Below are 24430 nucleotides of genomic sequence, written 5' to 3' on the forward strand. Positions count from 1 at the left end.
TTATCAAAATGAATTAACTTACAGTATCATCATCATCGGCATTTGCTCGTGACCAAGCATAAATATCTGTACTAGTATCATTTACATATTATGTAAAAGTAGTACATGTAGTTTGATGCATTGGGCATTGTTTTTATCTCCAAGCAGATGTTTGAGTCCTACGATTATACTGTAATCTTTGAACCGCAAGCCATACGTCTGCTTGGAGATTACTAATAATCCCTACCACCCACATTTGACGTAGTGGTATAATCCAACACGTCATGAAACAGGATATCCCAATAGGCAATGCGAAAAGAAATGGCGTAGAATCGCCAGGACTGTACGTTGGAATTGTCGCGCCAAATCCGCTGCCATCGTCTCCAAATTAAAGATTTCAGTCATAAAGATTTACCAAAGCAAAGATAAAAGTATCAGTCATCATTCTTTACAATTGGAGAGAAAACTTTGAGGCAGATGAACTAGTTGAAGCCATTGTGTTCACGGGGAAATTAGGGCTTCGCCAAAATGGCCGGCGTTTTAGAAACTCATTTGCCGAGTGAAAGGTCATACAATGTGGCGTTGAAGCATTGAAGGTAGCCACAGTGAGAACTGTCAAGTTCCAATACAAGCACAACTTGATTCCGATTGCTGGATTACTTCCCAAGACTGACGCTTATATCTGGGGGACACCAGTGATACGGCCTGCGGGCAACGGAACGCCTCCAGCCGAGAACAAGCCCTGCGTTACATCGCTGGATCGTGCGTTTGGTTCCGTGTGAGACTTTCCTAATGGATGCGTGATTGGGCGTCTTCAATGAGTTCTACTTCCGGGAAAATGCCCAGTTCCGATCGGCCGCGACGTCGGGACCGAAGCGAGTCTTATCAAGAGTCTGAGACCCGTCCCGATACAGAACATGGCCGGAGCCAGAAGAGACGTGAACGTTCAGAGCAACAGTCTGTCGTGGCGTCGGACTCCGTGGACGCTGAAGCTAAGGTCCGAAGGCGGAAGGAACGCAACAAACAGAAGCTGCAGAAACGCCGACACCGCCGTGCCAAGCGCTCCAAGGAAAAACAGGAGCAGCAAAGTAGGGAGGATGGAGAAAGGAAAGACTCCACCGACTCTCAGGTAAAACCATTGGTTGAATATGACGACATCAGCTCGAACTCGGGAGGATTTGACTCGGATGAGGGGGTCATCATTACCCCTCCACGTGTGGAAAAACCTCCGAGACCCCCTAGTCCTAAACCTGAGCATAGAGAATCTCATTCAAGATCCAGCACTGCCAGCAAAGAGACAGCAAGATTGAAAGAACGACATAAAGACTCACCAAAAAGTAAAGACAAAGACAGGGAAAGGAGAAAAGAGAAGGAGAAACTTCAAAAAGCGTTGAAAGCAAAGCAGATAGCCAAGGAAAAACAAAGAACTGAGAGAGAAAAAGAGAAAGAGCAGAAGGAAAAAGAGACGAGACCCTCAAGTACAACTTCAAGTTCCAAAAGCAGGGCAGAGGAGAAGGAAAAAGAGAAAATGAGGGCAAAACTAAAGTTAAAGGCAGAAAAGGAGAAAAAAACGAAATCAGAGAAAGTGGAAAGGAGGCCGAAATCACCACCAGAGAAGAAGCCAGAATCTAAAAAGTCTCAAGATGCAAGGAAAGAAAAGGACAGAAGTCCTGAACATTCAAAGACAAGTGCCAGTAGGCCATCTTCAAAAGTGTCAAAGGACAAAGATTCCAAGGAGAATTCTAAACCGCAGGTTGTAAAGAAAGAACCTCGTGTGAAGGAATTACCTAAAGCATTCAGGACTGACCCTAGTCCACCAAAGGAAATAGCTTCTCCGTCACATCGGTCGTCATCATTTTCACCAAGTCCAACTCCACCATCCAGAGGGCATCATAGTTATAGCAGGAGCCCATCATATAGACATCGGTCTCCCAGCCCATACGGTAGACGACATAGTCCAAACAGCCCTTACAGAAGAAGATCTCCGAGTCCGTATGGCCACGGAAGGCGGACCCCCAGCCCGTATGCGTACGACCGTGGCGGATACTACAGTCCGTACGGACAGCACAGGAGAACGCCCAGTCCATACGGCTACAGGTCTAGGAGTCCTTACCATTCCCCATCACCTTACAACAGGAGGAGGTCTCGGGATAGGTCCCCTTACACTCCAGAAAGGAGGTAGGTACAGGACAGGTAGTCTTCAAGTACATGTTAGGGTGAACAGATGTCTTCTGATGACTGGCCCAATTTGGGGCGGAGGACTGTGCGCCCTAACATCTGCTTGTATCATGGTAAACCTTTAAGATTTGTTTGGTAATGTCAGTATTGTATCTCTAACACAATAAGACAATGATTGACTCAAGACAGTGCTGCCGTAAATTGTAAAAAAAAAGAAGAACCGGGTATATGTAAGTTCCTGTTTTTATGATGTCATCTTTAATAGCTGGGCAATATTTTAAATTTTGCGTGGACCTCTCCCTTGAATTAATCAATTTCATGACACCACAAATATGTATTTTGGATTTATTACAACTGTACTAAAACTACTACAGAAAACGTACAGTGAAAACCTCCCTCCCATTCCTTGGCGAAATTAAATCTCAGTGAAAATGGACAAATTTACATGTACAAAAAAAAAATTATTTATCAGACAGGAAGTTGCTAGCCTGGTATTCAGCCTTATAATAGTTCCCGAGTCTCTTCTGTCTTCTCTTGTAGAGATATATTATATTTATGATATGGCTGCAGCTGGATGACAGGCTAGGAAGTTGCATGTAGTGCTTTGTAATGTAAGACTAATTGAAGTCTACATGTAGCTATACTACAATAACATTTACATTGGTCACATATTACAGGAGCTGTGAATCAAGCAGGGAAGCTCCACATTAAACATAAACAGCATGTTTCTATTAACAACTTTGTTGTACTGATTTGCGATTTCTTTCCACACAGAAAAAGGTAGATAACAGTTTTATACGCATTGCACAAGTTGAAAGGTTCATGCAGATGGTCAATGAAATGTTAGCTGCTATTACTAGTATTAGGGGCACTTGTACCATGTATGAAGAAAATTACCATTGCTGGGGTTGAAAAGTTTACTGTTTAGAGATATGGTAAAGTTCACATCACTTTCACCTGTTTTCTGTTTGTCATTGATAGGTACATGTAGGTGAAGGTTACTTTTACTTTTTATTTGGGGTGAAGACCATATGGGCCCTCAGAAAGTTCACATTGGAATAACCTCTTGCTGCTTTGTCTTACTACCCTATCATGGCAATTCCTTCCTGTGTCAAGCTCCAAGTTTGGTGGGCGGTTGCTCTCTTTAAATACTTATCAGTGCTTGGCAAAACATTTGTAAATGCATGTAAATTGTAATCTTTTGCAACTTTGTGAAGGCAAATTGCCTTGTCCACCTTACCAAAGTGTTCATTGACTTATGCAAAAGAAACATACTTACACTACTATATACATGGAAGTAATGCCAAGGTGGCTTTGTGCTACTGTGCTTCTGTTAGTAGTGACAGCGGCCTAGCCCTATACTATAGATACATGGTGCCAGAAAAACGCAGCCCAAGGCCGTGCTATTGTAGTATTGTAAAGGTGGTAAGTTATCTTCACCTATCTTGGTGAGGATGACTGTCTCATACAGTGCTAGAAATACCCACTTGCCCACTGAAAAATCTAACCACATTTTGCTTGGTGCAACTTAACTTTAAACCCAGGTTGCACACTGCGCAACCTGAAATTTTGCAGTTGGAACACTGCTTTTCCCCCACATGCATGAGTTTTTGTATCTATTTTACTATTACTACTACCATTGTTTGGTAACATAAAACATAACAGTTAAGTTAACATAAAATATATTACATATAACTGGAAGAAAAGATATTGGATAAGTAGCTGATTTGAAGAAAGTAACAACTTGGGGCAACCTGAAATATTGATGGCGCAACCTGGCTTTTGACTCAGGTTGCCACTTGGACAACCTGGGTGAAAAAAGGATTTCGGGCACTGCTCATATCAGGAAAGCAGAAAGACCACAAGTGGAGTTACATCTGTATCTTTGAAAGTGGACTCCCTGGTTTGATGGAGATTATCTTAGGCCCACTTTAGACTTGAATCGGTCAAACAGTCGCATGATGGTTAAGTGTCACTGGTCTAAAGAGGTGACTGTTCTTCCACGAACTAACATGCACCCACCACCACCCTAGTCCTGCAAACCTTCAATGGAGGACCTAAATGGTCCTCTTGTCTCTAATTCAAGACAAACCGACCTCATAGATGGTAATAGGAGGTTATGGATCATAAGCTAATGATATGCAAATAAGCTTGTAGTTGTAACAATAAAATTAAAAACATGTTTTTTCCTCATTGAGAATCGCTTGTGCCATTGAAAGTGATTGAAAGTTGTCACAGGGCACTGGCCTTCCAACAGGTGTTTTGAGCACTGACTGGTGTGCTTAGAAATTTAGTGGTACAACAACAAAGAATAGGGGTGTATTATTTAGAAACGTCTGGGAGTAATGATGTAATTTGTTCGGCTTTGGCGGCTGAAATTTCTTGGCTATGAATTGATCCATGTGGCTGCTTCTGTTATGACTAGAAAATTGACAGTTGTCATTGTATGATACAGGGTTCTAGCCAGCGCCCGTCCCTCTGTCCTTTGACAGTAATTTGCCTCTCAGGAGGGACAACAATTTTGACCATTCTGCCCCTTTAATGGACAGGAATTGGCCTGTAAAACGTAGGCAGAACTTTTCAATAATTTTGTAAGGATCTCTAGAAAATCATCAGAAGTTTGCCGTGAAGCCGATTTGGTTTATTTCTAGCGCTGGTGACCAGAGACTATACCAGATAGAGGCACAGAGGCCGTGTGAGTGCCAGTGAGTGGGTCCTAGCACCCCCCTCCCCACTATCGTTCTCTCCTGTGCCTCCTGCTGCATCATGCTGACATTTTTTATGTTGTTTTCCCCGCTTCACCATCAGTTATTGCTGCCAAAAGAGGCAAAATATTCGCAAATTCGTTCGTTCGTCCGTCCCATAGCCTTTTAATCAGTCCCAAATACTCCTATTTTTATCACAATATCAGGCTTTTTTGTAGTTTTGTAAACATATTTTAAGCCGGGCGAGTAACATACTTTTTCCCCCCAGGAAAAAAAAAGTAGAGACTTCAGATCCACCAATGACAATGACCATCCGCACTGCATCATAGAAAATCCACTAATGATATGCAAGTCACGGGATTTACCAGATATGTGCTAAGCGCAAATTTGCCAGATTTTATTGAAATTGAAAATAATAGCATCAACATTTTAGCCACTGGTTGGAAGTTTTGTATTGGCAAATTCTTATCACATTTTAACTAAGTTACTAGACAAAAACAAGGGAGGAAAAATTTTGACGGTGCTCGGAAGGATTTTCTGCCTTAACTATCAAAAGGACGGAAAAAATTTCAGGCTGGCTAGAACCCTGATATAGATCATTTGACTCTTGGGGTCTCATGATCTAAAGCAGTGCTTTGGAAGCACCATTATATATGACTTAAGTTTTAACATTTTTTATCATTCCTTATTTCCTGTACATGTATTAGTTCTGCATGGCTGAGCCTGGCATTAACATAAATGCAATATGATCCCCAGTGTCATATTCAATTGTTCTCTGATATTTTACTTTTTGTCTTGGGGATGTAGTTTTACGACCTCCCATTCAGAGTTGTGGGGGTCGGAGTCTGTCCATGTAAAATTAACTAAAACATATATAATGACTTTTGACTATTTTACTTTTATTGAAGGTTCTAGAGTAAGAACAAGACATCAGACTGCAGAGAAAAGAGCTTAAAATAATCCAAGTACCATGTTATAAACCACTTGAGTTTACAAGACCGTTGGGTCAATGTCAACACAGTATCCTATCTTGCAGGACTGAGGCTGTTTGGAGCAGCACCTCCCAGCAGGGAGGCCCTGAACTGCAGCCTCACGCTGCCAGCTCAGCTGGGAGAAGAGGACGTGATGTTCATGCTCACCAAAGGTGTGACACTGCTCTTGAACATTGGTCCTTTCTCTCCCCCTCCAGTTTCCTTGGTTTGCATTTTTGCTGTGTACTATCATGACTCTCACGTCTCAGGCTGTTTTGTTTGGGGTTTCTCCACAATAGTGTATTTGAGCCATCTATGGATATCTTTTAAAACTTGACATGGTTTAACTTTTGAGTAAACTTGTATTTGGTGCTAGTGTGGTTTGGAAGAAAGCATGCTATGGTTCTCTTGGTGCTATTCAGGATAGGTAACTCACACTCTCTCTAGAGCTACAGTGCTCTTTCTTTCATTCCTCTTTTCCTTTGTTGAGGGTAAAGTATAGTGCTTCGCTCATCTGACACATCAAGCTGTGGGGCTGACATGCTTATTATGCATATTATGCATATCTTATTAACATTCTGCATGCTTCTTTTTGCTCCAGTTCTTGTAATTTGTGTATTGTAATAGTACAATTTGAAAGTTCTGTTAAGTGGCCTCATGGATGTACCCACTCTTATTACAAGAACATTGTTTCCTGGATTAGTTGGACGTATCCCCAAATGTACCAGTACAACTTCTTATGTATATGTATAGCACCTCTATAGTCCTGAAGGTTTTAACTGCCAGATGTCAAGGCCTTTGATTAAATAATGTGATGCCTTTAGATATAAAAGCAATGTCTATGGCCCTATTCATGATGCAAAAATCAAAATAGTTTCATTTCGCTTGGCTTGCAACTGCATTTTGTGTTCATAAGGCCACACCAATTTAATTTCTTGGTTCTCGGATTTCCTGACCCATTTTTTCCCGATTTTGAAAAAAAAAAAATTGGTCCCAAGGAAAATAATATACTCTTAGGTCCCTGAAATAAACGTACCGGGACATTTATTTTTTTCAGCCACTGAATCCACCTGGTACATTCTTATTTTGGACGGTACGTTTATTATGTTTTTGAAAATAGATCAGGACCCTGAAATAATGAAAATTTGGGATTTTCTGCCCATATTTCCTTTTTTTTTGTTTTGTTTTGTTAAGCCTCATATGTTCACCCCAGACTTTTTGCAAAATTTCATTTTTTATTTTTTTTCGACCGACCGCCCCAATATTTTTCTGAAAAAATCCGAGAACCAAGAAATGAAATTGGTGTGGCCTAATGCAAACTTGCACCCATGCTCAAACCATTCCAGTACTTGGAAAAAATGGCATGGAAATGAGATCCCTCCACACAATGTTTAACTTTTGCATCAACTTCTTGGTCTTCAAGCGATCGGCACTGAACTGCTGTGTTCCGTTGTGGCCTTGGAAATAAATTTCCTCTGGATCTCTTGATCTCCCAACATAGATATCAGGTTTTTACAATTGGATTGACATTTAAGTTAAAAGTTTCACTTTCCTGCGTGATGCTGCAAACTACGACCCAACAGACCTGAAAAAAGCAGCTATTTACTAAAGGTTCCAAACCACCCTTGCAGGTGGTTTGAAACAATCTGGTGTTCATTCTTGCAAATAAATAAATTCATCTTTGCTTGCCAAGGAATAAAATGTTTTGTTTTTGTATCATGAATAGGGCCCCTCTGTGGTGGAAAAATGTAGTTTACATCACAGATTACAAACAGATCAAGAATTTACCATTAAAATTATTTTGTTGCGAAGTTTATAACTGTATATTCTTTTTGTTCTTTTTTTGTTCTCTTTTTGTTCTTATTCTTTGTTCTGGATGCATTGTCTGTGCTGTTTTTTTACTATGGCTGAAAAGCAGTGCTCAGGTACAGACAAACTACGCTTGGAATTGAAAGCAAAGAGTCAAGAAGTCCTGATGTGTACAGCCAACCATGGCTCTCCTGTGATTGGATCACTGTCAGCCAATCAGACCTGTACTGATGATGATTGTTTTCTCCCTACTGTTCTCAGGTACAGGGAAGTCAGCCCACCTGCATTGTCATGGAGCCCATGTTGGTATGACCATGACAGGTACACAATGCAGCATGTGTACTAACAGATGTGTTCATCATGGATTTGAAATAACAAAATGACAACACAAAAGAAAGCTTATTTGTTTTGTATGAAGCAGATCTTAACAAGAAAGTCTTGTCTTTGAAATACAGCATTTTCTTCACACCAACTCTGCCTGACATGATATGATCAACTACAGCACAGACATCGAGCTTGCTGTCTGTTTTGTGGAGAACTTACCCTTAATCTACATGTATTTCAGAAGCAGCTTTCCAGTCAGCATGACATTGCTTGTAAATTGTGTGGTATAGAAAAGTGATGAATGTTTTTTTACATGATGTATACTTTATTAATATCACTATGACATCATTAATAGCACAGGTGTTGTTTGCTGCTTACTGACAGAGGGTCTTTGCGTTTACAGTGTGTTTCAATACTGTGTTGAGTGCCATGCTTTGGGTGGAGCTTTGTTCATGTGTAGTTATGATTTCTGAATTTGATTCTTATAGCGAGGTCAATTCAAGACTAATCTAAGAGTCCAAATGGTTTTCCAGTAAACCAGCATGTGAATGATGATGAAATTGATATTTAAGTTCTATGAAGGAAGGGAAGGTGTAAAGTTGATTGATGACATATATTTCTAACTTTGAACTTGCATCTTTTTTTTCAGTGCATGTTATTGTTTATTTAAGATGTGGCTGCTTTATGAAATTCGACCATTCTTTTTCTGTTCTGCAGGCGGAAGAGAAAACACTCCAGAAGTCGCAGCCCGTATTACAAGGAATCGCACAGCCGTTCTCGTCGCTCCAGAAGCCGCTCGCGACGCTCCCACAGCAGGTCTCGCCGCCGCTCCGGGAGTCGGTCCCGCCGGCGATCATCCAGCTTCTCACCGCGTAGCTTCCTGAAGAGCGAACAGCTGGACAAAACAAGAGCCATGTTCGCGGGAAGCCTCGCTGCCGAACTGCAAAAGCACACCAAGTTCCGAAAGGAAGAGAAAGCCCGGGAGGCCAAGCAGGGTGTTGTAAAGAAAGAGAAGGCCCACACCACCAACGAAATTATAGTCATCAAGGATGAACAAGAAGAAATAGAGAGTTCCAAGGCAGGAAGTGAAAGTACTTCACAAGTCTCCACTCCTTTAAGTGTCCGACAGGAGGTGAAGAAGGAACCTAAGACTCCTCCAGAACCCCAGCCAACTCCTCCCGAGCCTCCCGAGCCACCGATGGCTCAAGAACCAAGGACTCCACCCACCCCAAAAGTAGACACCCCTCCCCCGCCCCCATCTCCTGAGCGGCCACCGGAACCCCCCATGCCCACCCTCCCCCCCCTTCCTCTTCCCCAAGTGGTACCACTAGAAGAGGATGAGTTTGATAGCCCCATTATAGAACCGCGGAAGATGAAACTGGAAGAGAAACCGAAAAGATTGACAGACTTGCCTCTGCCTCCTGATGTGACCACGCCTCCTGATGAGGAGGAACCTTTCCCAAGGGACAGAAGGCCCAGGACCAAACCAAAGTGGGTATCTTGTAGTCTTTCTTGTGCATGCACAGTAAACCACTACCAGCCTTGTTTCCATAGAAAATACTTCAAAATTCTTGGTGCGCTGTCTATGGTATCTAGCCATTCTAGGTCTAACCTTGGACAGAGTTAGAAATTCAAGAATAATAAATTTAGTCTTGCCAATGTTAGACTGCATATTGCAAAATGCTGGTTGTGGTTTATTGTAAAGGCACAAAAAGCAGTATTTTAACTTCAGCAAAGCATAGTTCTTTGTATATTTTAAATGTTACTTAAACTCAGTCTGTGAGTAATGGTTAATCATACTTAATGATAATGTTATTGGTTATGGTATGTAAAGTTGGAACCTTTGCAATGACTCTTACCAATGTCATTGAAAATTGTGGAAAACTATGACAGCTTGTATCAGAACTATCCATTTTTTTCATGTTTGAAGTTTTATTCTGATACCCTTAAAGCAATGATCATTGAAGAACTATTTGTCAAGTTATGCTTTTCGTTCAGCTACTTTCTAAAGGTAGATCAGCTGTAACAATTTAAGTGTGCTGTTTGGTAATTGTGCTTTGTAAGAGTCTGGTTTGGGTCATTGAATGTACAGTAGTTCCAGAAAGTTTCCTGTCCTGTACTGCCTCAGTTTTTCATCATCATCAGCCATTCCATTTTCCTTGTCACCTGAACACTTCTAAAGACAGAAGTGCCACCTTTTTTGTTCACCGGTACTGCAGAAAGAAAGATAAAGTGCAGACAACTTTCTTCATCTGATTATTGTGAATGACAGTAAAACAGGTCATCAATGTATGATATTTATTTTAAAGGCTTTTAAATCTACTTTACCTCGGTGTCAAATTGTACTTTGATGGGACAAAGAAACTTCTTTCCTGTGTTGTGAAAAGTGGATTCATGAATATCTTTAAAAGTACAAAGGGCGTTGTAAGATCATTGAAGAATGCTGGAAAATTAGTCAAGAACAACAAATGGTACATGAACTGAATTGAGAACCAATGAGGAGACACTCACTTAGGTACTTCATACCAAGCAGAGACTTAACGTTGACTGTACTGCTGGTCATACCTGTTGTCTTTGGAGTTTGGAGCAACAAGCAGCATTTTCTTCAAACTTTCGAGGACCCCAATGCTGGATCATTGACTGTCAGCACAACTTGTTCATGACGAATGATGTACATACTAAAGAGCCAGTCTGTACTTCTCTTGTCAACCCTCTTCATCCAGACATTTTCACCTGTTAACATCCCCCAAACTGAACTTTCCTTCTTGTCATCCCTTCATGTTTGGTCACTTTCCTCTTTGCGATAAGGTTTGATTGTGTATGTTGTACTGTTTCCACATTTCTTCCTTTATTCGTACTCCAACATGGTTCTCTCATCTCAGCCTGCATAAGGCATGATGTAAGCCTTCTGTGTGTAGATTTTCGCTGATGTGTAACAATATGAATGTCTGCTTCCCGATGTCTTCTACTCTAGTTCCCGCCGACAGTATCAGGAAGAGCGAACGGGTTCCATCAAGATTCCTAAGTAAGTTGGACCAGAATCTAGTCAGAGTGACATACATGTGTGTCTTGCCATAGTTGGACTTACCCCATCTTGAATTTTCCCTTTCTTTCTTAACCGCATGAAGTCCAGTTTCCGGGTCAAACACATGGCGGACATCACTCTATTGTGCACGAGCAGTGTACAGCATACTCTTGAACATGCAAGTGTCAGAAAAATAATAAGCTTAGCTATATGACTTTGAAATTTTGTAGAAAGGTATAGAATTTAGAATTCAAGCCCTGCCGTGAGGCAGTAATATTTGTCATTAGGTTTTTCTGATATTTTTCTTTATTTCATGCTGTGCAGTGTGCACGCAAAATGATTTCTGTGCACTTAGATTTTTAGATTTTTGCACCTATTTCCCAAAAATGAATTTCAAGCTCTAAAGCAGATGTATTTTTAGATTGTTTTTACGGCTGACTTTTGTAAGTGTTACGGATTGTAACATTTCATGCTTTTTGTCATCAGAAAAGTCGTGTAACCTGAATGTGTTTGGAGATGTGTATAATCTGTGAAAAAATCCATCTGCCTCTGAGGCTTTGCCAAAGATAAGTCAAATCCTACATGAGATAAAAATAACCCTGCTTGGACAGTAGAGGGAAAAAGCTGGAAAACAGAAGCATTTTTTCTGTAAGACTAAGAGTGGTGTTGCTTTGTCAGGGCCCAACACTTTTTTGGTGCACCCAATTTTTTCAGCTGGGTGCACCAGTACACCTAATCCCCAAAATGAATTTCGAGCCCTGTTTGTGTTAGAGTATTTGTGGCATTTGTGGTAGAATTAGAAAGAAGGACATTGTCTAGTCCCTCTTCTGACCCTGTAGTTTGTAGGTATCCCCCTTTTTTTATATAACTGTTTGGTTTGGTACATTGTTGATTTTATATAACTGTTTGGTTTGGAAAAAAGCTGTTCTTTAACCTTGTTTTTCTTAGAATTCTGCTTGAAAATAGTCTTGTCCTGTATTATGACTGTAGAAGGTTACCATATGAATTAAATCTACATTCGTGCTGGAACACATTTGTTGTTTCTTTTTGATACATTCTATTCTGTATGCATGCATTCGTGCCTTGGTATGTTGAAGTGGATTTTGTGCCTGTGGTTATACTGTACTGTAGTCTTGTCCATCTGGGGTAAACCTTATACATTTAAGACAGAGGTCAGTCTTTGGACAAAGGTGGTTACTTCCAACACTTCCATACATTGTATATGTATGGTATTAGGAATAGGGAGGAAGGGGTGTACAAGATGGGAAATTTGGAAATGTCTGAAGGTGTTTCACATCCATGATATTCTGGACATGTTTGTTTTCATCAAGCAACTTAAGAGATTGGAAGTGTTAACTTTTGAGTATTTTCATTATCTAGGTTTAAGAAGTTAGCAAAACAATGGATGAAGCTTTTGAAAGAACACATCACTACTACAGTAACTGTACATGTATGCTGGAATGTATTTTTGGACAAGAGGAGAAGGCATGAACTTGATGTACAGTTGTATGACTTTTGAGAACTTTGTCTTTTCCAAAATCATAGTGATAGTATACAAGAAATGATTGCTGTGTAGAACATTGATCACATGATCTTCCTGCATGATAAACCAAAATCACGTTGATGTAGCACAGGAAACTCTGAGTTTAGCTATAACAAAATATAGTATCAAAATGCAATATATCTTACGATGACTGTTGTTGTCATCATGCTATGATTAGAGATATATCCGGAAGATTATTAAAGTCCACACATGGTAGAAGGCCACTGTCCAATATGATGATACTCTTATACTATATCATATGGTATTACCTCAAGTGATTATAACACTGGAATGGAGAAGATTTTTCAATGGAATTTGGCAATGGAATAACTAAAGATTTGGTAGAATGATGTTACGTTCTGTCTTGGATTAATGGTTGAGCTGTCAAGTCCTGGAAAAATGGATGCCATCTTCAAGGCCTAGGAGAGCTGTGAAAACTTTTTGTTTGAACCTTTGTTTATTCATAAAAGCCTAAATCAGCCTGCAGGCCACTTTTCATTGAGGTCATGAGGGAAGAGGCAAGGGTCGACAAAGCAACCTCCTTGGATAAAGTATATATAGTTTACATCATGTAAGTCCTAATGAGTCTTATAAGTCTATGTACACAATTTTACATACATAGTACAAAATACACAATAGTGAGAGCTGCTACATGATTCTGATTCTGACATTTCTGACTGTGTTTTTCTTTCTGCAGAGTTGCTGCTTCGCGAGCCAGTACCAGGAACAAGGGCATGATCGAGTGGGGCGAGCGCTGTGTCGATGTCTTCGAGATTCTGTCCCAGGTCGGAGAAGGCACCTACGGACAGGTGTACAAGGCAAAGGACAAGCAGACAAGTCAGTGGGATCTGTTATCGTAAAGTTGACTAGTTACCAAAGTACATGCAATTATTTTTGTTGTAGGAATCATCTGGGTATCATCTGGATAGTAGTTCGCCCTGACGTTTATTATACACTATATACAGTCGCTTCTCGCTCTGATATTTATTATACAGTATATATTATATACAGTCGCTTCTCTTATATTTCGTCCTGGGAACCTTAACATCTCTGACGTTTGGAATCCAAATTTGGGACGAGGGCACTGATTGGTCCTTACACATCAGGGAATTAAGGAATGGGTTCAAGCGGCATTCTTACACCTGAAATGCCCTCCATCTTCTTGTGTGAGGGCCTGTTGTCATCAAACGAGCGCTCTAGAACTCCTTCCCTAATTCGCTCATTTACTGACATCACCACCAAAAGATTTAAATGTACAGTTCCCCAGACGGGAATTAGAAGAGAACATAGGAGCGAAATACTAACTTTATGGTACCCAGACTAAGTAAGAGGTCTTTACAGTGTTTGAAGTTCACAGTTGAAACAATTGTAGTGTAGTGTGGGAGCAATACAAGACATATTCACAGTGCAATGATTTCGCGATAAGAGATCACAGATAATAAAACCAATGCAAACTTTTTTTGAGATTTACCCTCTTGATGATGATGAAGGAAAAGTTTGTCAGTTTTTAAATATGGCAGATTATTCTGGTGTTTTCAATGCAATTAATAGTACACTTTTAAATACACCAATGAATTTAGCTGCTTCTTGCCCTACACAATCAGTCAGGGCTCGAAATACCACATGCATATGCAAGTTTGTGCATGTAAGATTAGTGTGGTGCAAGTAAGTTTAGACCAAACTTGCACCAGTGCAAGTTACTTTTGTCCTCTAATATCTGACATTAGAAAAAGCTTACAAACACCAAGAATATTATCTGTCATTGAAAGGTAAAAGAAAATAACACTTGATAAAAAAGCCTAAGTTAGTCCATGGAGGTTAGACATCCAGGTAAACAATATTTCAAGACAATTCCATCTCTACAATGCTTCAGATCCCTTTGGTGTTGTCTTACCTTGATTTGCATTTAAGTCACATTTGCATACAAGTTAGTGACTTTGATATGTTCAACTGTTTTTTCCAGTTATATGTACATGTTGTACTTGTAATGAGTTGTTCTACCACTTCATTCCAGCGATTAGTGATGGATGTCAATCGCGAGGCATGCAGAAGAAATCTATGGATCTTATCGAGTTGTAGACATTGGATTGATCTTTAATTAAGCCTAAATTCACCTTTTTTGAAACTGTACAATTTAAAACTAAAAAAAAAATATGCTATAGAAAAACAAATACTTAAAAGTATCCAAACATGTGGTCTTTATGTATCCCCATTTACTCACATACATTTGCAAATTTTCAGAATAGGACTTTAGGAGATAAAGAGTTAACAGTTCACTATTTTGGGTTGTGCAAGTAAGTTTCTTTTGGTGCAAGTTACCTTTTGCTCAACTTGCACTGGTGCAAGTTAACTGAAAAGTGTATTTCGAGCCCTGATCAGTGATACGGTTACTAAGTGGTGTTGGATTTGAAAGGTGACTTTCCTTTCTTTGTGTGATTTTCTGATCATTTGTTTGTGATCTGCAGAGGAAGTGGTTGCCTTGAAGAAAGTGCGACTAGACAACGAGAAAGAAGGCTTCCCCATCACTGCCGTCCGTGAGATCAAGATTCTCAGACAGCTCTGCCACAGAAGTATTGTCAACCTCAAGGAAATAGTCACTGACAAGTCTGATGCTCTGGACTTTAGAAAAGACAAAGGTTTGCACTTTCTGTTGTTTGATATTTGATGCTTGTCCAGTCTATTTGATATGCTACCCGGGTATGTTCCTCATTGTGTAACACACCAGGTTTGTACTGAAGAATACAAGCTAAAAATTGCATAGTTGGATCTACTCACATGCATTGGGATGGTTCCCTACTCATTTTGATACATATGGTGGTATGGCTTCTTTTGAAATTAGAGTGCTTGGGGTGTAGCTCTCTTCGTTCACGAGACCTTCTGTTCTGTCAAGCATGTTTTTCACCTTTTTTTTGTTCATTGACTCAACCTAAAAAATCTGGCCTATCATATTATTGGATCGAGCTATGGGACCTGCAAACATTGGCCTAGTTACTCTAGAATCACTATATTTGAGAAGCCTATTACTGCCAAAATATCATTTGGAGCTTGTACTAGTTGTAGAATTGTCAGCCGACGAGATTTTTGTGCTGTGTGACGGGCTTAAGGACTGCAAACTTTTTCAGTTGGGTGAGTGACAGCAGCTTGGATTTGAACTCCCAGCCTCTTGGCAGGGTCACAAACCACTGGAATACATACTGTGATACAGTTAAAAAGTTAAGTTAAAGTTGGCTGTACATCTGTTACAAATGCTTAGGGTGGTGCCCATCTCCATGTCTGTTGCCCTTGGGCCACACATTTGGGCAAGCTACCACAGCAGGGGGCTAGTCTGCTGGTATTGATGTGTGTTTAACCCCCATAGCTAAGCAGAGAAAGCAGCATGTGCCAAGTGTTTGGTGAGCAGTGAGCACTAATACAATTCTACATAGGCGATAATGTAAAAGTTAGCAAGTTCAGAGTGTCATAATCTCACCCCACACAGCAGCCCGCTATCTCAAGTGTCCAAAAGTCTAATATCTAAACTTTCTGACCGGTGCAACTATTCCAGCGGTCAAACCTTGCCGCCATCTTGCTTTTCATGACGTCATTTTTGGGACTCAGCTCTTCAAAATAGGGGTCAGCACAGGCCGAAAAGATGGACCAAAACCTAGTTTTTGGGCCGAATCTGAACATCTGCAACCTACACTGTCTCACCAATATGAAATGTACTTACATTTTCCTGCTAAAAGTCGAAAATAGGCTAAAATACTGTATGGACTCGTTTGGGGCCTTCTGCGCCTGCGTCAATTAGGGTCATTGCCCTGGTATGACACGGATGGGGATCAAACTCCCAACCTCCCAAATGCAACACTCTACCCACTCTACCCACTCTGCCATTGCACTGGTAATACAGTTGATGTTCCTGTTTTCTGTAGGTGCTTTCTACTTGGTGTTTGAGTACGTGGACCATGATCTGATGGGCCTGCTGGAGTCTGGGCTGGTGCAGTTTAACGAAGACCAGATCAAGTCCATGATGAAACAGCTCATGCAGGGTCTGGACTACTGCCACAAGAAGAACTTCCTACATAGGGACATCAAGTGCTCCAATATCCTTATTAACAATAGGTACTGCTTCCAACTTTCGATAAATGTGATTATCTGTTTTGGATTAAGATATTCTTCTTTTGTCATGCTTAGTTGAGGTGAAGCATGATGCTTTACCAAATGGCTAGTAGAGCATGCCTTTACTACGCTTCACATTTTCAGCCACTGGGTCACCCCTCCTGTTCTCAAGAAATGCCTTGTTTTTTTTACATGTAGAGGTTTGACTCCTAAGGCTCACCCATACATGGTGCTGTTGGCCCCATCTGAAAGATTTGATAGAAAACTAATACAAAAGGAAATTGGGCTTACTGAAGTTTTTGCAGATCCTTTAGCCATCCCCAAGCTGAATGACCCACTACTTGGACCATGTGACCTGTGACCTTATACTCTTTAATGAATCAAATGTCCCTAGAAGATATCTTTGACTTAAGTCTTGAACAAGGTACCAATATACATGTTTCTATCATGCCATACATAGACTTTGGCATGTCTTTGTCACATACAATTACAAGTAGTAACCAAGATCGTTTTTTCCTCCCTTTACTTTTTAGATGGCAAGTCAAGCTGGCTGACTTTGGACTGGCACGGTTGTACCATGCAGAGGAGGCGTAAGCAGATTTCTGTACTATTCCCTGATACATATGGTTGATTTCATTGTTATTCTGTTAATGCGGAAACATAAGCCCTTACTTTGATAATCTACATTGCGAAGCTGAGGAAAAATGTTGTACATTACTCAACAAGGACATGAGTGTCACCTAGATGCCGAATCTTAATATATTTTTTAAAAATCTGTTATTACAAATAGTGAACGCTTTCCAAGAAAAATTAACAACTAGAGTTCCACGAACACATACCTTTGCCAAATAAACCAGGTTTGTTATGTAGAATGTGTTACTCATTACATTTTATTTTATATGCCTGGAGTTGGTTCCCATTGCTCATACAAATTAGATCCCTATTTACATAATAATATTAAATTGTATCAAGCATCACTTAAGTTATCAGCATACCAAAAATCATGATGATACTTTTATCCTTCTTGAAACCGGCTCCTGCAGTTCAGGGAAAGACGTTAGCAGACCCAAACATACACCTCTTACTCTCTGCCATCTTTTTCAGTTACATATGTGACAAATTTGAAAGTCCTATCACTGAATGCAGTGGATTTATCAACTTCCGTCATTAATTATGCAAAATTAGCTGTTAATTTGCATAACTAGTATCTCATTGTGTAAGTTTTTACTTAGGCTATCTACATACCAAAAATCATGACGATCCGTCAACACGTTCATATTTTCCCATTAATTATGCAAATGAGATCATCATCTGCATAATTCATAATGTATTGATATTTCTTTCTTTCTCAGCTACAAATGTGACAAGTTTAAAAGTCCTATAAAGGAATGCAGTGGATTTACAAACTTTCCTCATTAATTATGCAAATTAGCTGTCGATTTGCACAATTAGAATTCCATCATGTAAGTCTTCCCTTCGGCTATCTACATACCAAAAATCATGACGATCCGTCAACACGTTCATATTTTCTCATTAATTATGCAAATGAGGCCGTCATTTGCATAATTAATATGCATTGATATTTCTCTCTTTCTCATCTATATATGTGACAAGTTTGAAAGCCCTATCGTGAAATGCAGTGGATTTATAAACTTTCCTCATTAATTATGCAAATTAGTTGCTGATTTGCATAATAAGTATTCCATTATGTACATTGTTACCTGGGCTATCTACATACCAAAAATCATGACGATCCATCAACACGTTCTCCGGTTATTCTCGTCCAAAGTTTGAAAGGAAATCGGTGACTGCAGTTTCAAACAAGCCGCTAGGGGGTCCAAACTTACGGCACTTACTCTCTGCCCCAAGGGCTATCTACCACTAAAAAATCATAACCACAGCATGTCCAGAACACGAGATATCAAAAATCGAGGTTCTGCTGCAGTACCTTAGCAAGCCGCTAGGAGGCCCATTATCGAACTTGACCTTCGTTTTCCCGACCCCTACCCACCTACCAAATATAATTGGGATACATCCAAGGCTTCTCGAGTTATGCTGTTAACAGACACACACACACACAGACACACAGACACACAGACTCACAAGCCTAAAACATAACCTTAGCCATTCTGGCAAAGGTAAAAACGTTAACTGAGTGCAAACTTAATTACTTGGTGTCATTAAGCCTCTAGCCACTGAAGAGGATGTACACAATGAAACCGGTTTGTGCAGGCTGAATAAAAGTTCTAAACTGGAATTATGCGGCTCCAGATGTGTTACTGAGGGAAGACTGCGGTGCAAAAGATGTTGGTAGTTGTGTCATGATTTAAAAATAAGGTGGTAAGAATTGTATATCGCTTTCCTTTTACAGACGACCATACACCAACAAGGTTATAACCCTGTGGTATCGCCCTCCTGAGCTGCTTTTGGGTGAGGAGCAGTATGGGCCAGCCATTGATATCTGGAGCTGTGGGTATGTATAACTCTGTATACTGCCATTGTGTTGTGGTGTACAGAACTGTTAATGCTGCACAACACTTACATTTGCTGAATACACAGAGCAGTCTGTAGTGATGTTGTTAAGTATTTAATGAGCAAAAGCCATTTCACACAGTCTTTGATGAGTATAATTGACCTCAAACCAAAAAGTGAAGGAGAGTTAAAACATAATTCCATTGCCAAGTCATTTAGAACTGCGCTTCGTACTAGTTAGCTAGGTAGCCTATGGGGTTGAAAGGTTAGAAGAATCTGACTCTATAATCCTGTTCCAACAGGTGCATTCTGGGAGAGCTGTTCACCAGGAAGCCAATTTTCCAGGCCAATCAGGAGCCAGCACAGTTGGAGCTCATCAGGTATGAACGTGTTTCACAATTTACGACCCGGTGTGTAATATAAAGTTCCCACATTGAAAAGTTATACAGTCAAACCTGCCCGAGCGACCACCTCTTCTCAGCGACCACCTGGCCATTTCGACCGCTTTTTCTCGGTCCCGATTTATTTTCCCATTGACGTAAGCATTAAGCGACCTTTTCTCAACGACCACCTGGCCAACGCGACCGCGACCGGCCCAAATTGGGACCCATAACGACCGCATCATTTTCAAATTTGAGGTTTTCATCGATTTTTTATGATAGATAGCGCGATTTTGTGCCGAAATCGGCCAGTTTGCGTCAGATTTTGGGGTTATTTATTTATTTATTTATTTATTTATTAGGATTCTCCATTTGGAGGGTATGGCGAAACAGGTGTTAAGAACACCTTTTCAAAGCCGCCATACACACATGTGCACATGTTCGCACATGTCTACACGCGGCGGGGTTACACCGCCCCTTACGGGGTGATATACCCTTTCGCTGGCTGATACGGTATGGAGGTTCGCCAGGCCTCCAACCGGGTGATTTGAAGTGAATCACCAACTCCAGACAGAAGGGTTTGTTCCATCTCACACCGCACCATCGCACGTGTGGGGGTTCTTTAACGTGCATGGGGTGTGACTCTCCCCATACACGGGACCTCCATTTAACGTCCTATCCGAGGGACGGCCCTAGCCGAAGCTAGGTACTCATTTTTCACCTGAGTATAGTGAGGAAATCCGTGTAAAGTGCCTTTCCCAAGGGCACAAGATCGGTGACACGCAGCGGGATTCGAACTCACCACCTCTCGGTCACGAGGCACAAATCCCGCCGCTGCGCCAGACGATCTCACAATCTCGGGTTAAATTTACAGTTTACAGTGTGCGTGTTGTATTTGACATTAAAGACCTCGCTCCTTTGCGTGCGTGCAGTGTGCTTGCTATTTGCCATTAAACACAACGGAAACCATTTATACTTTGCATCGGGCATGTTTTGAGTCGATACTCTTCTCAGAGACCACCTGTCCAAATCGACCGCTTTTTCCCGGTCCCCCGGGTGGTCGTCTTGGGCAGGTTTGACTGTACCTCTTCTTTTGTTTTTTTATCTGATAAACCAAGAATTGAGATTTGGGCACCAGCAGATATTAGTTCATGTGGAAAAATGTTGTGTTTTTTTCCCTGAGAAAGGGCTAATGTCTGTTATACAGGCCTGCCATCAGGCAATCCCTGGCTCATTGAAATGTACACAAAAAAGCACAGAAAGACTTATGTTAGTAACATACAAACTTACCCTCATCTGAACATGCATCATCTCAGCTGTGATAAAAACCCACTGTCATTGGAAATCTTGCGGCATAATTTCCAGAAATACCAAACCCTTCCCACCTTCGACCACTATCAATTGGCATGGCGGATGGCTGTCGTATCCCCTGCATGTTTGTCATCTGCTTTGGTTAAGTGACCTACCCTTGTATTGTGTGTCCACAGCCGCATCTGTGGGGCTCCGTGCCCGGCCGTGTGGCCTGATGTCATCAAGCTTCCCTACTTCCACACCATCAAACCCAAGAAGCAGTACCGCAGGAGGCTAAGGGAGGAGTTCGCATAGTAAGTACTGAATCCAAATCCAAATTGTATTACACATTGATTCTGTGCTTAGAATAGGTATTAGATGTACGACCTTTTACTCCCTAATGAATGACTTTTTGTGTCTGAAGTCGTTTATGAGGGTGTAAAAGGTTGTTGGCTCTTTGCTTTGCCATACTTTTGTTTTTTTGACGACGTATCACAGGTTCTTTGTCAGGCTGTCCTGGAACATGATATAAAATCTACTAACAAAAGACTGTAACCTTTCCTTCTCTGAAAGACTGTCTCCAGCTTCAAGTCTTCTTTTTGTTCGACTCATTGTTTGCTGATGTCATTAATTTTTGCTGGTAAACCCTTCATTTTAAGCTTATGAACATACAATTTCATCAATCTTATGTCATGAAGTTCAAGTTTCTTGGATGGATGGGTGAAATTTTTGTCTGTCCCAACAAGAAAATTTCTGTCCCACCACGGAGGGACGGGTCTAAGAGACAGTCCTGCTTGTCTGTTAAAGTAGTATTTAAGGCCCATTTGTGTAATGCTGGATCAGGATTGATATTCACTATGAGAGTTTTCATATGATCTAATCAAACTTGGATCTCCACAGCTTCCCCACCCCTGCCTTGGATCTGATGGATCACATGTTGACCCTTGACCCCTCCAAGAGGTGCACTGCTGACCAAGCCTTGGAGTCCTCCTGGCTGAAGGGAGTCGACGTTGACAGGGGACTAACACAAGAGTACGTAACATTGTACAGTTTTAAACATTTAACCATTGTGAGGTCAAAGGTTGTTAACTAATACAGAATTTTGACCTGTGGCTTTCTTTTCAGAAACTTTTGTCTTCCGTCTGCATTTCCCTCCTTCCCTCATTTGCCTTGGCAACAGGTTAAGGCAAGCTTATTGACATTGGCTTTTCAATCTTTTTGTTACCAGCTTGACTTTGGATTGCATTGTGGCTAAAATAATACGGAATGTTTCATATATAGGCTATATATGAAACATTCCGTATTCCCTGGTTTCTATGATATTTTGTATGATGATGTATGCTATGTTAGTTATGTCCAGTGTCCGTGTTTTCTGTGTAATTTTGTTACTCCTGGAAGAGTAGCTATCATATAAACTACAACAGCTAAAGGACATAATAAAGCAATAAATAATAATGTGCTGTCTTGTTGCTCTTGCAGACTCCCAACTTGGCAAGACTGTCACGAGTTGTGGAGCAAGAAGCGACGACGCAACCGTGATGGCCGCATGGAGGAACCCGTTTTACAGGCTAAGCAGCAGCGGCTGGACCTGGGCGTCGGAGCGGAGGGTTCAGCCCAGAAGTCTGCATCGTCGGAGGGCCGCAGCAGCGCCCAGGGCGCAGACAGCGGCCGCAGGACCAAGCCACAGGCTGGAGCCGAGGCCGCGACGACGACAACCGCCACAGATCCCACCGTAAGTCAGGCTCAGCTGGTGGGTCTCCTGAAACTGCTGCAGAACCAGCCGACTATCAACGTAAGCCAGTTAGCCCAGTTTCTAGGTGTGAAGCTTGATCCTTCCACCTCCCTCTTGATAGACAACCTCCATAAGCAGCTGCTGCTCGCTGCAGCCATACAGCAGGCGCAGCCCAGTGGGGGAGGGGACGTCGGGAAGGCTCGTTCAGACACCCTGGGAGCACGTTTAGGCACCCCTGGGGCTAAACCCAAAACTCCCATCACGCCCAAAGCTGCAGGGGCACCCCCTCTGCCTCAGGCTCCCACCATCCCCTCCCAGCCTCCCAGTTCGTCTGCCGTTCCCCCACCGGCTGCAGGCATGGCTGCAGCAGCTGCAGTAGGTAGTGTACCCCAGGCCCCTGCCCCAGGGGGGAAAGTCCTGCCCCACGGGGATACTGACATGCGGGGCCCAGGGGGGACAGAGAACCCGTCCTCGTCCACAGCTGGAGTCAAAGCAGCCCTGATCCAACTGCTACAGCAGCAGCAGGCCACACAGAGTGGCGGGCAGACGGGCACTCCCGGGAGCATGTCTGGGTCTAGTGTGGGGAGCAGTAGTCAGATGGGGTTACAGCAGGAAACAGTTACCAGCCAGGCTATACTAGATGCGCTAAGTCAGGACTCTGTGTTCTCCATGTCTGGCCAACCCAGCAGCAGCAAGCCCCTGGCCTCCAGCCAGTCGGGACAGGGGAGGGGAGGGGGGCGGTCGTACGGTTCTGGTGCATTTGTTGGGGATGTAGACTACAGAATGGCGGGGAGGGGTGCTGGCGCAGTGAGCTCAACCGGAGATGTTCCGATGGCTGGTGGAGCGAGGGGTACATCAGGAAGCTATGCAACAGCGAGTGGGAGTGCATACCCTGGGACCAGCTACCAACAACAACAGCCGTCTCCAGACAGCACACAGCCAGGCAGACCTAGTGGGCAACCTCCATACAACCCGTCCTCCTCTTACGGAACTTGGCAATGAAGACTGCTCAATAATATAAAAAGTATTTGTATGCCAGGTTGTAAAACACAAGGGGTGTAATGCATGGACTGTGACAGAATCTGATGAGCTTTGCTGGTTTCCTATGGGATGTCTCGTATACCTGTGACCAAATGATTGCCTATCCACGCAAGGCGTAAGAATATTGCGTTTGTGTTGATGCTAGAAGATGTTCAAATGTTTCTTATTTGATATTAAGTTGTTTTCTTATTCTTCTCTCTATTTGGTTACTCGTTGGGGTTAGGTGAAAAATTGTGAAAAAATTAATCAAATGTCTTGTTACAGAATATTTCGTGGATCAAGGCTTTGTAATGTTTGAGATCACTAGATGTTGTGCAATTGTCAAGGAAATATTGAACCAGATTTGGTAGGATTACTTGAATGATGTGCTTGATAGTTGTCTCTCAATATCAGACTGTAAGTATTAACTTTATAGGTTAAACTCTTTGACAGTCACAATTTTTTCTGTCCTCAATTGTTAAAAGAAGATGTGGTTATCACACACATGCTGCTTTCAACAGGTGCTGGGTGGGGAGGGGGGTACGTGAGAATAGTGTAGCTGTCTAACAAACTTTCAAGTTCACACACTACTCACATGCAACAGATTCAAGTTCCTTTACTTGAGTATGATTTAGTAGTTTACAAAGTAGCATTAACTGTGATGTTGTTGTCACATAACTGAACATATTGCTCACATGTACACATAGGCTGTTCTCTATTGCGCTGAATTTTTCCCTACAATTGTTAAGTCCATTACACTTAAATCTGAAATGTAACTGTACAGGGCCGCAGTAATCATAATTGAATGTAGGTGGCATTTGCCGGACTTGCAGCTCAGAGAGTCCTGACTGATATATGTACCATTTCCATATTACGGTTCAATAAAACATAGTGATGTATATCA

The 24430-nt window shown here is 41.7% G+C and overlaps 1 protein-coding gene across 3 annotated transcripts; it reads left to right on the plus strand.

Annotated features, from left to right (window-relative positions):
• Positions 1–219: 219 nt before the first annotated feature.
• Positions 220–24430, plus strand: LOC118423988 (cyclin-dependent kinase 12-like). Of its 3 annotated transcripts, XM_035832361.1 has the most exons (13): positions 220–2157; positions 5899–6006; positions 8684–9457; positions 10941–10991; positions 13232–13371; positions 15000–15170; positions 16446–16635; positions 17166–17222; positions 19004–19105; positions 19407–19484; positions 20972–21088; positions 21675–21806; positions 22254–24430. In XM_035832361.1, the coding sequence occupies exons 1-13, from the start codon at positions 776–778 to the stop codon at positions 23506–23508; spliced, it is 4557 nt and encodes a 1518-aa protein (XP_035688254.1). In that variant the 5' UTR covers positions 220–775; the 3' UTR covers positions 23509–24430. The 3 variants fall into 3 exon arrangements, with proteins under 3 accessions (XP_035688254.1, XP_035688255.1, XP_035688256.1); XM_035832362.1 differs by lacking the exon at positions 10941–10991; XM_035832363.1 differs by lacking the exon at positions 5899–6006.

Source organism: Branchiostoma floridae, chromosome 10 (genome assembly GCF_000003815.2).
Source record: "Branchiostoma floridae strain S238N-H82 chromosome 10, Bfl_VNyyK, whole genome shotgun sequence".
Taxonomy (NCBI): domain Eukaryota; kingdom Metazoa; phylum Chordata; class Leptocardii; order Amphioxiformes; family Branchiostomatidae; genus Branchiostoma; species Branchiostoma floridae.

Coding starts and splice junctions, on each gene's coding strand:
- LOC118423988 (XM_035832361.1), top strand. CDS start 776: ATGCGTGATTGGGCGTCTTCAATGAGTTCTACTTCCGGGAAAATGCCC. Junction 9,458..10,940: donor AGGCCCAGGACCAAACCAAA/GTGGGTATCTTG, acceptor CTTCTACTCTAG/TTCCCGCCGACAGTATCAGG. Junction 15,171..16,445: donor GGACTTTAGAAAAGACAAAG/GTTTGCACTTTC, acceptor TGTTTTCTGTAG/GTGCTTTCTACTTGGTGTTT.